Raw genomic sequence first — 15,807 nt, 5'->3', positions numbered from 1 at the left:
AATATATCAAAATTATTTAAAAATTTTAAATCTGGTTCATTCTAGCGATTTTTATAAATTTTATATTTTGAAATTTTTTAGATTGATGAACCCTTTTCAAATGCACATTATTTTATAGCTATATAACTTCCCAAGTGAAATCAAATAATATCATTGAAATTTCTTCAAGTTTTGAATTGAGATATGGTAGACTTTTATATGAGAAATGAGAAATCTAAAAAAAAATTCATCTGTATCATCAAATATTCGACAATATATATCATTTTCCTGCCCTTATAATGTTGCAGATTTAATTTTAAGACATCATTAGAGGTTTTCATTCCTTTTAGAGTTATGGTGGAAATAATGACAACAAATCTCTATTTTTGCGTCCAATTCTCATAAATCCAACATGATTTTTCTGAGAATCCATAAAGTTTTTCAATACAATATCTTAAACTTTATTAATTTCCCTCGCAGTTTAAAAATCACAAAATATTTGCATTTCAAATATTGTTTGATTATTTTTACGAAAAAATTTTACCTTCAATGTCTCGGAAAATATATTTTAGTCACAATAATTCTAAAGATTTTAGAAGCCTTTGAACCCCAATGTTGTTTTATTGACAAGTGGAAGTTTCAATTCTGATTAGTTGAATGAACTTTGAAATCTCCCAGAGAATTTAAGATCCGGAACGTCAACGACATGATATCATAATGTGGTTTTAAAATGATACAATCGGTGTTTCAAGAATCCAAAATGAAATCCAAAAAATTAAAATTATAAAAATAAAGAAGTTTCCGTTAAATTTTTAATCACATAGTTGATTCACTGAAAATTTTCAGCTTTCACGCACTTTCACTTACAAATATCATAAAAATATCTATTTGTTCGGTCAAAAAATCTTGTAAAAAGTACATAAAATCTCACAAGGAAAAACCGGGAATTTGAAAATGGAAACTCGCTGGCCACCCTGGTTTTATCTCTTACCGTTTATTTGAATTTTTTATTTATTTTCATCAAAGGAACTCTTGGAACTTACTTAAGAGTTTGATTTTTGTATAGAATAAGCTTATTTTTAGAAATTGAAGGCTACGCTAAGGCTAAGGCTAAGAAGAACTTATTTTATGCTCAAATTAAATAACTTTGATCTACCAGACTCTCGAACAAATTCATAAATTTTAACCATTAATGAAAGCAAATTCCATATTTTGTTTCTAAAGATCTATTATATAAAATTCTCTTGTAACGGTGTTTGTAGTACTACTCCTCCGAAACTACCCAAACGATTCAAGTGAAATTATTTTTAGAATATTCTGTGGGCATGCGAATCGGTTTATATCGAATAAAAATAACAAAAAGTCGCATCAATTGTCCGTAAAAGTTAAATTTGTAGTTTTTGAATCAAATTAAAGTCATGACATCCATTTTTCAGAGACTTTTTTTTCCTTTGGGCGCCAGGCGGTTTGTTTTTCGTCTCCATGGACGAGGCGTCGCGAGCAGACGTCGTTAGAAGATAGTAACCATGGCATAGCATACTGATCAGTGAGAATATTTTGGCGCGTATTTCTCAACCAAGCATATTTTCAATGCAAGTGGCGGCGATATGAAGCCTTGATGTGATTTTTTTGTTCTTGATTCCTAGCTCATTTCTACAGCACATGGTTATGAATGACGCCAAGATGTGACTCAGGTTGACATTTTGCTGATCGAATAAAACATATAATATTTGTTTTGCCAAAATCTGAAATTGAAAAGTCGGCATCCATTTTTAGAGATTTTCTTTTCTTCGAGGGGTTTGTTTTTCGTCTGCATGGGCGGGGCGTCGCTAGCAAACGTCGTTGAAAGATAATAGTAACCAAAGCATACTGTTCATTGATCGCTGGAAAAATTTAAAAAATTAGGCGCCTATTTCTCAACCAAGTACCTATAATATTTCTTATGCACCTGGGGGCGATATGCAACCTAGATGTGTTTTTTTTTCTTGCTTATTTTATTTGTACACAGCACATGGTAATAAATGACGCCTAGATGTGACACGGATTGATATTTTATCGATCGAATCAAAACCATATAAACGATTTCAAATATCAAAACCATTTTTAATTCGTGTTAATTTAAGTAGTAAATTGTTGCCAAAAAATATTAACTTGGTAAAGATAAATATGAAATAATGTTATGACACTTTGAGGACGTTTGAAATTAAGAAATTGGGAAGCTTTACATTCAATTTCGTATAATCCAATACGCCTAGAATCTAGAATGCTAGACACATTAACTGAACAAGAGTCTATTCTCTTCTAATTTGTTTAATTATAGAGGATTTTAACCAACTTGGCCATTCGTCCTCTCAACAAGAGTCTGTTCTTTGAAATAGATTAGATAGAATTGAAGTTTTAAAAGGCCGAATGAACTATTTGATTTTTTGCAAATGTAAATTGAAGTTATCAATAAAATAATCTACTTTTCAATAACAAAAAGTAAGGATATGCATTTTCCGCAAGAGACTTTTGATTCACTTTTTTTTGAAAAGTTTTTTTGTGATTGATATTTCAGGGGCAGCAGATTTTTATGATGAACTTTTAATATGACCTGATAGTGTTAAAAATAATATTAATTCCTGTAATTTCTTAGGTGGAATAAGTGAAAACGCGCAATTTAGCTATGAAACATTTACAATTTAAGAATTTTATCTTGAAAATGGCCAGAAGGGATATCCCGAGTGTTGAATCTGAAGCTGATATTCAAAATTATTTTAAAGGTCTTTTTAAATCAAGGTCTTTTGGTTGAACAGCATTCAGTGAAATTGAAGTACCAAGCATTAATTTATTCCGGAGAAAAACTTAGGATATAGCAATGAAAGTAGATAAAACAGACAAACAAGAACAAGTATTAAATTAATTTTAAAGTCTTTTCTTTGACGCATCTAAAAAGACCTATGTGTTTTCACTTGCCCCAATAAATGGGACAAATATATACTTCGACATTTCTTTTTGTCAACATAACTAATATTTTTATTGAAAATATTACTTTTTCCAGAGCATATGAAAGTTGAACTGTGGTGATATTCGTTAGGATTTGACCGGTGTTTCATTTTTGAAAATTAAGATTTAAAGTAAAAAAGACACATAATTTTTATTAAAGTTTTGTTTATATGATAATTTCCAGGAATTAAAATGAACTCATGAAACCATCGTAGCCTGAACAGATTATTTATTTTTAATCTATTAAATTAAAAAAAAATCTGCTTATCAATTAAATGTTATTAAATCTTAAAAATATAACGTAATCCTTAATGAAATCGCAGATCACCACCAACAATGTTTAGGAAATTTAGAAATCAGAACTGCTTGAATTAGAATCTTTAAAATAATGGGTGAATATATCTAAACATATGTTTTCCTCTTTTTAAAACCAATCGTTTCTTTGATTCATTGGGTTAAAGTTCAAAGGAATAAATTTGCATTTTTTGCTTGAATAAAAAAAAAGGAATTAGCAATACACAAAACCACCAGATTTATTGCCATGACAAGTGCAGTTGGGAACACTTTAAGTTGAAATGTATAATGTCTATAACTTAAGTATCAGGCGAAACTTTTTGAAAATGATTTAGTGAAAATATGAATTTTAATTCAAACTAATTCGAAGCATGAGGATGGTGAATAATAAGCTGTTTGAAAATGGATAGTAAATAATCTTTTCTTATGTGTTTCTACAGCTCTAAAAAATACACCATCCAAAGCTTATTGGCAGCTGAAAGCGCTGCGTTAGACAAAATATTCGGCAAATACTCCAAAAATTGTCCCGATATTAAAAACAATATAACAAAACGAAATAAATCTACTGAATGGAATACAGCAAATGAAACATAAATATTATCAACATACAGTTATTTATTTAACAAGTTACAAAAATTGGATTTTAAAAGACCCGTTGAGTTTAAATTCTTTGGTTTAATTTTGATAGAATTGAGCGGGACGATTCGAGTGAAGGGAAAGAAGGGAAATGTAAAGAAAACTAGGAAAAATAGAAAATGGACGCCAAATTGAACATGGTAAGACGAAGTTTACCGGGTCTGCTAGTTTCATTATAAAAAATTAGCTCACCCTTTAGACTAAGGACCACTTTTTTATAGTTACGATGCAATACTAAAACTATAAATGAGTACTTAAAAATGAATAATCATATAGTTTCAAACATGTTTTGATTTAATTTGTTGGGCAAAAAATCATAGGTAATAATCAGACACCAAAACCTCCCCATGAGTCGGTTCTTCCTACGGCCCTGATCGGTTTAGTAGTTTTGCAGATATAGCCATAATAGTAATTCAGATCTATATAACCCTATACGGCTAATTGTCCTTTTTTAACCGTAAAGGAAGGTTATTTATCCAGGATGTTTTTTTCTAATCTATGAAATTTTCTGCAGAAAAGTTGCCTTGTTGTCTGTGGTGTGAAAAGCATAAAATATTGGACGAGCTTTCAAGTTGTATGCAAGCTTTAAATGAAATACATATTTTCCTGTTCGTTCTTCCATCAGCTTCTATTTTGTTATTGTTACTAAAGACTAAAAAATTAGAATTTTACCAGAACGTTGGAAATCGTTTGACTTTAAGCGACACAAAAACACATTTCAAATTTAAATATTTTGAGCAAATATTTCCGCAGATCGTAGTTTAATAATGAGATAGAACTTAAAACCTTAAAACTATGTAGTTTTCCATTGCATATTAAAAATTAGATTGGGAAAGACAAAAAACGAAGAATTAAAATTTATATTTTTGTTATAGATTTTAAGAGATCAATATACTCTCTCTAGTATAGTGGAGCTACCGAATAGGTTGAATTTCTTCATCCGTTTTTATCTAGATTTGTTTACGGTTGTGAATTTTCACTTCAAGATTCCACATTTATGTTATCTATACCTACCCCGCATAGAGAGCGCTAGCTGAACCAATTTGTGACCATTCGTTCAGGTCTATAAAGCGCTATGGTGCGCGAAAAAAAAAACCTGCGTTACCTTCGCGTATGAGCCGTGCATACACTATATGTAAATACAAATTTCTCCGCATTATTAGTCACGTTTCGACCCACCCAATGATTGTTTTATTTTTTTTCTCTCTAAACGAGCTGTTTTCCTTTCTTATCTTATTGCAGAATGCCCGGGGCCAGGCACACGACGATGTTCTCGGGGTGGTGACGCATTTGGATCATATGGTTACCCTGCTGCTGGTGGAGCTGCATCACTGTAACAAAGTTAGTCTACCGGGTGCTCCGGCTCCCTCAGCGCCCTGTCTGGAGCACCTTCTGAGTGAAAACCTCCTGGACAAACTATACGAATGGGGCATCAAAACGGGTCGCTACTCAAATGCCGTCCGGCTGGAGCAGCTCAAATTGTACGAACAACTGGTCAGCCACAGCCGGCATCAGCTGCTAGTGCACGAGCCCTTCCTGAGGCCACTGCTCAAAATATTGGCCTCCAGCCAGAACGAAATCTATCCGCCGGATCTCGAGAAGCGGCTGGTGATACTCCTGAATCAACTGTGCGTGGTGCTGATGCAGAATGTACATCTGCTGGATCTGTTCTTCTTCTCGACCGCCCAGCAGAACGGAAGCGGGGGACACACTAAGTAAGTTTTGAATATTTTTTAAAATTTCCATCGATTCGTAAGTGCAATGGATTCGACGTTTTCCTAAAAATTCTCGATTAAGACACTGAAAAATTCAATAAACATTCACTGTAAGAATGTTTTTTTTTAAAGCACACATAAAACACGCGACGTAAAAGCTTCGGACAAAACATAAATAATTTCGAATTAGAAGACCTAGATGTAAACATTAACACGTTCAGAAATCAAGATGCAAATAGAAACTTGTTTTTAATAGCAACCAAAATCGAGTTAAAGTTGTCTATTGTGGACTAGGCTTGAAACGTATCTCAAATTCTAATTCATTTATTATTCTATAAAAAAACTATAATTTTCTTGATTTCAAACCGTGTTTCCTCTGAGATGTAAATATTTTCGATTGTTTAGATTTCATAGGACAGTTTTATGTTTTTGAAAGATTATAATAGTAGTTTTTCCTCTTCTGGTCAGTTCTTTGGCAGTTGGTGGTTCACTTGTATTTGTCTCTACGGGGAATTGGTATCAAGGGTGGGATCAATTTCGATTCTTCGGCATCATAAAAAAACTCTGTTATTAGATCGCGTGAAACAGTGAGAAAATAGAGAACTGCTGCTTACATATATTTTGAATCTTCATTTTTTTAACTTCCTAAAACCAGATTGGTACAACTTATATATGATAGTGCCTGAATCTTGAAGCACCTCAATATCTTTGCTACTAGTTCAATGATATTCATGTTTAAATGCTTTTGTTGTTGTAGAATAAAGATAAGCCTGCATATGTCCATATTTATGTACATCTATCAAATTATTCACAAAGATGCAATTCAAATTAGGTTAGGTTTATGTTTTCGACCGGGAATGATATATGGTAATTTTATTTTGGCTTTTTCGGTCTTGAATGTAGATCAAACAACGGTGGTTTTTGAAATACCCGACGTTTCGACCAGTTTTGTTGAACTTTTTCAAGGGAATTTCCTGTCAGACATCAAATTCCCTTGAAAAAGACCAACAAAACTGGTCGGAACGTCGGGTATTTCAAAAAACCACCGTTGTTTGATCTACATCCAAGACCGAAAAAGCCAAAATAAAATTACCATGCAATTCAAACTTAAGCAGGAAGCCAATAAATGCCAATCTTATTTACTTCTCTCCTACACCCACAAATCAGACTCTACTCCAGTAGTGAACATCCTAGAAAGTGAAATTATCGGTATAAGATATTATGTCAACATGCTTTTGATTAACTGGCATTGTCCTCCCAGCGCAACCGCATTGCATATGTCTAAAACAAAACAAAATAAAACATATCCCATATCCTATCACAAGATAAAGCAGGATGGAAACAATCAGCCAGCAAGGATATTGTCGATTGATGTACCGAGCGCTGTGTGTGTATGTGAAACGCTAATAGAAAAAAAAATCTTTGTTTCCAAATTTTGTTTCCTGCCAAGCTGAGCTGTGCGTGTAGATATATGTAAACTGGCTGGCAATAGAGAACAGTTTCTAGATTCCCATTCCCACCCCATTCCCCTCCCATTCTTATCCCTTTCCCATCAAAGACAAAGGAGGATAAAAAAAAATCGGCCAAACGGCAGACGGCCAATGCAGTGCGTTGTTTTTAATCGACAGTTTCTCGTTTTTTTGTTTTTCTGGGTTTCTAACACTCTCGTGTTATTCATCCCCTAAATTTTAATCGACAGTGACAAAATTACTATGATAATAAACCTTCGTTTGATAACCCACTCAGATGGTGCACTGGGTAAGATATCGGATTAGCAAGCCGAGATGAGATGTTGCAGTAAGTTCGACTCTCAAAAAATTTGTTTTTATGAATTATCCAATAGGATGAAAATCCCATAAAATGTTTTTCTTGTTTCGCTTGAATGTAGTGGTCATGCGTCATTTTGCTTGGGAGTTTTTATGGCAGTAGTATTTTTCCAATCATATCATCTTTGGTACTCTATACTTTTAAGCGCATATTCAGGACAGAGATTTGCTAAATAGGAATTGGATTTTTTCGTCCTGTTGGAGCATGTTTTTGATATGTTGTATTTGCACTTGCAAAATACAATTTATAAAAATCATCACACCTTAATTTTGTACGCTTGCGATGGCTTCAATATTCTCCAGTCGACTCCTGGAGAAAAAAAAACATACAATTAATATCGTTTTGCTCTTCCTGCTTCTGAACAAAAATCTGTAGTTTAGAATTATTTGGATGAAGTGTAGGAATGTGGAGTTAAATAGACACATTTCCATTTTACAATGAGTACCATGGTTCTTTAGCCTTGATTCGATTCCTAAGAAAAAAAAAAGAGAAATATGAAGTAAAACTGTCATATCTTAATAGAAGATGCAAATTAGGGAAATCAGGTGGAAAGAGAACTATATTTTGTAAAACACATTTATTTTTTTTAATACCTGTATCTTGTTTTACTTCCTTGTTTTTTATTTTCCCAAATTTTTGTCTACTGTCAAATGTTTTTAATCATCCGTATTGATTTTTTTTCAAAAGATACGCTCAGACGTACATGGTTGTTTATGCGAGCGAGAATCTATTTCTTCTTTTCTATTCATTGGGAGCCCAAAACTAAATATCGAATTCAATTGTGACGGAAAACTTTTTCAGCGACTGTAGGTAATCCGCCCGAAAATATGTTCTCCGACGAGACTGGAAGCGAGCAAAAGAAGGATCAAGGTTGTCGGCTAGATCGCAGTCCAGGGGGGCTTACTGGTACAAGATTGACATGGATCAACCTTGTGTATCCTATGCGTTTTCGCGTTAAGGCACTCCGTTCTAAAACGGAGTGCCGGTCGTTCCATGCATACACGCTCGTTTTTAAATAGCCATTTTTGGTTAAAAAAACAACCATAATTGCGATTTCCCACGTTATGTTTTTAAGACTTTTCCAAAATAACCTGTAAAATGACTAATCCGGGTGAAACTGAAATATGGCTTTTGGCCTTTTTCTTCTCTCCAGTATCTCAGACTATATGCCCTTTTTTTTATTAAACCGTAATTGATAACCCCAGAGAAATCAAAAATGGTTATTTTTAACCGAAATTCAAAGAACAGTTTGGTAAAATTTCGAAATTGGCGACAAAATTAATAAAAAAATGCAGACTTTTTTTTATTTTTTAAGTCATTATTTCATGTTTGTAATACATTCATTTATATACGTGCTCATTTTTAAGGTTTAAGATAAAAAAAGGTCAGTATTTGTCAGTGGAAATATCGCCAATAACCAATCGGCTTCCCCATTTTCCTTTATTTCGTGAGCTAATCGAATGGTGTTTAAGGGCTTCGATGCTGATGGGTATTCTTCCGAAACACAACTCCAATGATCGGTCCCGAATTGCCACTCAGTGTGTTCAACAGTTCTAGTGTGGTTCCGTTCAAAATAGTCTGCTTTTCCTCCTTATCCACCTGATCCAAATCTCTCAAAATAAAGCTGACGTAACACCATCATGCACTTCTTCGAAGTTGAACTTTCTTCCAGCTGCCTCAATGGTTTGCTCCTCTTCCTCATCGCTGACGTTTTCTTTTTTTGAATCTTTCGGCTCCTTGCGGGCAGCCTTCCCGGAGGATTCTTTCTTCGCTGGTTTGGTGGTCGAGCGATACTAACCTTACGTTTGGTCACTGTTCTACCCGTATAAAGGTTTTCTGCATATTTTTTTTGTAGATTTTTTGCTTTCTGCATCAATCCACTTCCCCATGACGAGGGAAGACTTGACGGAACATTCCCTGAAAAGAATTTTAATTTTAAAATTATCATAAGAAATATGTTAATGAATAATTGTTGACACGGCCTAAAGTTCTCAGCTCACGATACGTAGTATTGCCACAAGAAATTGTAGAAACGTCAAATTCGGTATAAGGAAGAAGTTCATAAAAAAAGATAGAGATAGATCGAGAAAACGTGGACACGAAAGTCACGGTGATTTATGAAAATTATTACGTAAGTTGATTTATAATAGTGCTACTTATACCTGCCTAACAAAAAGGTTTCTCAAACCCTGCCAATCGATACTTAAAAGATCGATATTTGGTATTCGGTAGGTGAATTCTTTATTTATTATAATGCGCAAACTAACTGAACCTCCGTTATACAGGTTAGAATCGTCTGTGTAGAAGAGCTTGAAAATCAACAGCTACCTACAAAATTATTAGGAAATTCGCGAGAAAGCTCAACAAGTATAGTGCTATCGTAAGTTACGATGGATAATTTAATAGCGAAACGTTAAATGAATACTATCTACTACAGGTATAAAACCACAAAAATACTTTGCTCGAGCGAGGTTAAGTAGTTAACAAGAACACACTAATTAGAAGCATTTGGAAATCTTAAAGGCTCTCCAAATTCTTTCCTGAGTCAGATTGTAAGTAAACATGAAATATTAACCTTTGTCAGCTGTACTTGGAGATTTACCTAGTACATTTAGATAAAAAGTGCTAAGAAGTTATAGGAAAAGATCTCATTTCAATAGCACAGAGCGAGGCAAATACTAATTAATTGTAAGTACTAAACATTAAACTTTGATTCAGAACGTCATTTGATTGTACTTCAAAAAATATATTTCAGCTTGAGCTGTCACAACTGCTACAAGAATAGGTTTTTGGCACGCGTAGATCCGAAAAATACACCTGAACAATAATAACTTACCTTGTGTTACAATGTGTTTCGATTTTTTTTCGAATGAGGTAAAATTTTCGTCCTTTTTTCGGTTAGAACCCGATAACTAGGAATATGGTTCAAAAAAATATTGTTGAAAAATAACCATATTGGCAGTTCTGCAGGAAAACCCAGATAATGGTTATTTTTCAGGCAAAAATAGTCGAATGAAAACGAGCGTGTAGGTGCAGTTTTTGACCTCCCTCAGCTTGTTTTCGGTGATTTTGTTCCAGGTGTGTGCCCAATAGAGGAGCAGGTGGTTTTTAAGCCAGTGATAAGCATCTGAAGGAGGGATGGGCATGTAGGGGGGGTTCAAATTGACAAAACGCATACAGAGCTCGTTTTTCCTGCTATATACACTGCCGGCCAAAAGTTTGGGATCACCCTCTAAAAAACATGCAAATTTTGATCGTTCATATCTTAGCCGTCTTAGGACATATTGCAAATCTTCTGATCTCATTTGAAAGATAATGAGCAAAAGCTATCTCGGATGTATTTTGCCCAAACATAATGTTTTAGTTTTGAACTTAAAACTTAACCTAAAGTTATAACATTTTCAAGAAATCGCACTCAATATTCAAAGCCGATCATCTCGGGATAGGGTGGACCAAATCTCAAAATTTGAGTGGCATTAGAATTCCTGTTCTTTACTAATCAAAACACAATCAAAAAATTTTGTGAAAAATTCAAGAATGTATTTTTAATTAATAAAATAGACACTTGAGTTATCGTCCAAAAGTTTGGGATCACCTCTTTGTATGGTGAGTTTGGGATCATTCTTATAAAAACATGCAAATTTATTTTATTCATATCTTTCTCATCTAACATCGTATTGCAGATCGAAAGGGTTCATTTGGAAGCTAAGGAATTGTGGTTTTTTAATAAATTCATTCAAAACTTATATTTTGAAGTGATTACCATAAAAAATCACCTGAAATTAATTGTTTTTTTGAAAATTCCCAGATTTTTTTATGGTTCTCACCTTAAAATATAATTTTTGAATAAATTTATTAAAAAACAACAATTTCTAAGCTTTCAAATGAACCCTTCAGATCTGCAATACGATGTTAGATGAGAAAGATATGAATAAGATAAATTTGCATGTTTTTATAAGAATGATCCCAAACTCACCATACAAAGAGGTGATCCCAAACTTTTGGACGATAACTCAAGTGTCTATTTTATTAATTAAAAATACATTCTTGAATTTTTCACAAAATTTTTTAATTGTGTTTTGAGAAGTAAAGAACAGGAATTCTAATGCCACTCAAATTTTGAGATTTGGTCCACTCTATCCCGAAATGATCGGCTTTGAATATTGAGTGCGATTTCTTGAAAATGCTATAACTTTAGGTTAAGTTTTAAGTTCAAAACTAAAACATAATGTTTGGACAAAATACATCCGAGATAGCTTTTGCTCATTATCTTTCAAATGAGATCTGAAGATTTGCAATATAACCTAAGACGGCTGAGATATAAACGATCAAAATTTGCATGTTTTTTAGTGGGTGATCCCAAACTTTTGACCGGCAGTGTATGTAGTTGCGTCCATGTTAATTCTCCGCGCTCTTAGCTTATGCAAAGCGGTGAGAATTTTTCTCTTGTTCGTGAGCGAAAACTTATCCTTAAAGTTAAGGGGCTTGTAATGTAGCTCAGTTGGCAAGTCAGTTGCTTCCTGAGCCGATGTTCGTGAGTTCGAGCCCAAGAGTAAACATCGATCACAGTTGTACCGGATAAGTTTTTCAATGACTGTCCGCAAACAGCATCGATGTTATAAGTCGCGAATGATATAAAAAGATGTTATAATCAAAACAAAAAAAAACCTATAAATTAAAAGAGACGATAAATTTTAATCGGAATGAAATTGATGAGTGCTATTACAGTATGCATAATTGACATCAAGATGGGAGGTATGGCATCAAGATGCCATACCCTGTAGTCGAAATTTCGACAAGCCTACATCTGTGAAGAAACGTCTCTCCTAAAGTGGAGAATCGACATCGTCATGAAGCGTGAAATTGTAACTGTGACGACTTTAGAGCCTCCACCCACACTCATTTGAATCTTCCTCTTCATGCACTGGTAAAATTTTCTGGACCAATAGTTCAAGGGCCTTCGTACATTCTATCGGAAAGTTGGTGGGCAAGTCAAGTGCAACCGGTGAAAAAATGCAGCCCTGGTCTTTACTCTTCAGATCATGGCACTTCGGTATAATCCAGGCCAAAGAGTCGATGACTTCCGTTGTATGGTCGCAATAGTATTGAACGTGGTTACCAAAACCTAGTCGGTTGTCACCCAGAGGCAAATCCGAAAACTCTCTAGACCACCATTCGGTTCGCATATGTCCCTTTTCAAAAGCCGAACTGCCTGTCGAACAATCCCAGTCCACATTTTTGAAGATCGTTGACGGTTTAAATATTACCTTCTGTTGCATTATGAACCAGAGTAATAATCTTACAATTGTCATCACTAATCAAATGGATGATACAGTCTGATACAGTGCTCTGTAACGATGAATGATATTCTGATAATTGCCTTTGGTTTGTAACTACTCTTCCACTAAACTCGTCTTTTGCCTTCAGATATCTTGCACAAATTTCTAATTAAAAATGAAAAAATAATAATATCATGTACAAAGCATCCTAAAACCTTTTTTTTACTTCTACTGCGATTCTATTCAACATCCTTTACATACCATTTATTTTGCATAACGCCATACCTCGGTACCGTTCAACTATATTAAAATTTTAATAATCTTATTCTTATTTCATTTGCAGCTTTATCATCTTCTCCCTGCTGATACCGTACGTGCACCGGGAAGGTTCCCTAGGTCACCAGGCTCGGGACGCGTTGCTTCTGTGTATGGCCCTGTCCCAGAAAAACTCCAACGTTGGGACCTACATTGCTACCTACTCATCGATCTGTCCGGTTCTGGTGACCGGACTCGGGGGACTCTACTCCCGGTTGCCGAATCAGATCGACATCAAAACAATCGACTGGTACCGGATAACGACCGATGACGTGACCGAAATGCCGGAACTGACCCTGTTCATGAACTCGCTCGAGTTCTGCAACGCAGTCGTCCAGGTTGCCCACAGCATGATCCGGCAACAGCTGCTGGATTTCCTGTACCAAGGATTTTTGGTACCAGTCCTAGGGCCCGCAATTCTTCAGGTAACAGTCGTATTTGAATTATATTTTGTTTAATTTCATTGGTCTTTCATGCACCGCACCCTTCAAAATTTTCTTCCCATCATGTTTTGTTTATCGATTTGTTCCATAAAAATACTAATCCCAAACAACACAAAAGCTGGTTTCAGCTACTCTTATGCTTTCTATTGAACCACAACTATTTTGTTTTTATTTTGAGTTCCAAAAAAATTAACACATTTCAAATAACTTGCTTAAAAACGTTGTGAACGTTTGTATATAAATGCAAAGGAATCATTTCCTGCCCTACAAAGAAGAAAATTCTGGAACACCATGCGCCTTGTAAATATTGCATCGAGTTCACGTGAACAACCTTAAAGAAAAGGCAGTCAAAAGGTGGCGGAGATCGTGGTTATGGAAAACAGCTCAACAATCTACTACACTACACACTTCCACTACACATCTTCTTCTTGGGTGTCCCGTATCGCTCGTCCCAATCTCGTCGTATTCGTAGTGTACCTTCTTCGGGATTTTCATTCAAGCCGGGTTTCAGGGTCAACTGCCCTTTCAACTCTAAAACGAATAAAAAACTAATAATCATTTATATTTTTCTTTTCTATCCCTGTACTCCAAATTCCCTCTTTCGTTTCTCAACACCCTATCCTGACCCTATTCCACCCTGATTAATGTTATAAATACGTTGCTACCCACCAATCCTCCCGCTCGTTCCGTACACAAAAATGCAAAAACACCCTACATCCCTGAACTTCCCACTCTGAGCAATACTTGCAAAAATATTTATCCTTTGAAAAACAAAAAAAAATGCGCGCCTCAACGCGATCAACAGAAATTTAAAGGTCGAGGTCAATTCCAGACAAACATCGAGTCGCAGATATCGGCCATGGCCTATCTCGATCTGATAGTCCGTTCGGTCACGGAACCGGGCCTGATACAGATCATCGTGCGGTTTCTGCTGGACACGGAAAAGTTCGACGGTCAGCGCATCCTGGACGTGCTGGTGGAGCGGCTCAACACCAACGACACCCGGGTAGGTACCGATTACATACATACATGAAAGACAGTGGACTCAGTTGTAGTCCTTATGGATATTTAGGTTTAGGTTTAACGAAATGGCAATGCCAAATTACCTAGTTTAAGAGGATGCCCTTTTGTCTATTGAATTTTAGTAAATTATAGCAAATTTATTTTATCAATATAGATGTGTTTGTTAAAAATTGCTTCAATATGACTGGATAAAAAGCATTATTCTTTTGTTTTGTGATAGTGAAAATCGTGTGAAAAGCTTCATTCGTTCTGTTTCGAATTGACTTTCTTCGCCATGAAATTTTTTTTCGTATCAAATAGTTCAAAGGATTAATCTAATTCATCCACCCATCCAAAGATTTTAGGTGCAATGTAAACTATGTAAAGGGTTAGGGATTTTTAGCTATTCTTGGTAGACGCTTGCTGAATGCTGAAGAAAAAAATAAACGTCTGATTCAAAAATCTTTACTTCTATACCTCTGTCTAGGCTCGTCTAGCGTACAATAAAACAGTCCAAATTTTGATTTCTTAAAGGTAGGTGGGCGTCTAGCCAAACAAATAAGCATAATACGATGGCCAAATTCCGGGCCAAAAAGCTGTATCACGAGTGATAGGTGCAGTTGTAGTTAATCATAATGTATGACAGAGCGTACATTACAGCGAAGGTCATGCAGATTTCCTGAGGTTTTTCGTTGGTAAGATCTGCTTGGATGTTCCGGAGAAACTTCAGGAGAAGATGTATGATTCATTTGCTACGATGTACTTGAAGATGAATCTTGCGGCGGCAGATGCCTCGAGGACCGACTGATGCCCTTCCTGATACCACAAAACAGGCGTATATCTGTTTTGGCTTGATCTAGCACCGTGCCATATGGCAAAATTTGTAGCGCATTGGGCAACGAAACTCTTTATATACAGGAAAAGGCAAAAAAGCTAAATTCGTCACAACTGTCTCTGTATGATAATTCTGGTCGATTTCATAAAGGGCAACTTTTGGAAAGCTGCTAAAGCAATTCAAAGTTACTCCCAAAATTCAACCTTTATTCCAACCATGAGTTCTCAATATTTCAATGTCATTGGCATAAGATGTGAACGCCAGTGGCGATGATTCTGCCTTGCTGTGCGTGTGTATGTAAGCAGGCGGTAGGAAAGCAAAAAAACAGTTTGACGTTTCCAATTCCCTTTCCTATCATAAGACAATACTGGCAAACTCTCGGTCAAACGTCAGACACAATGCGTTTTTTGTGATGGGCCATGGCAGAAAGACTTTGACATTTAACCCTCGTTCTCTATCTGGCTCAAGTAGTACACTGGTTAAGCTGTCGGATGGAC

The 15,807-nt window shown here is 35.3% G+C and overlaps 1 protein-coding gene across 9 annotated transcripts in view; it reads left to right on the top strand.

The window, feature by feature from the left end:
* The window catches only part of LOC129741274 (FHIP family protein AAEL005291), an 84,958-nt gene that overhangs the window by 44,387 nt on the left and 24,764 nt on the right, over positions 1-15,807 (top strand). For 8 of the 9 annotated variants that reach the window (XM_055732996.1, XM_055732993.1, XM_055732992.1 and 5 more), the window contains 3 exons: positions 5,137-5,609; positions 13,059-13,455; positions 14,279-14,479. In XM_055732996.1, the coding sequence (XP_055588971.1) occupies positions 5,137-5,609; positions 13,059-13,455; positions 14,279-14,479 (1,071 nt within the window). The remainder of the gene's footprint in view (positions 1-5,136; positions 5,610-13,058; positions 13,456-14,278; positions 14,480-15,807) is intronic. The other variant, XM_055732997.1, reaches the window with a different exon arrangement.

The sequence above is a fragment of the Uranotaenia lowii genome, chromosome 2 (genome assembly GCF_029784155.1).
Source record: "Uranotaenia lowii strain MFRU-FL chromosome 2, ASM2978415v1, whole genome shotgun sequence".
NCBI classification, from domain to species: Eukaryota; Metazoa; Arthropoda; class Insecta; order Diptera; family Culicidae; genus Uranotaenia; species Uranotaenia lowii.
Note: the sequence above shows the minus strand (reverse complement) of the source record. Positions and strands in the feature narration are given on the sequence as shown.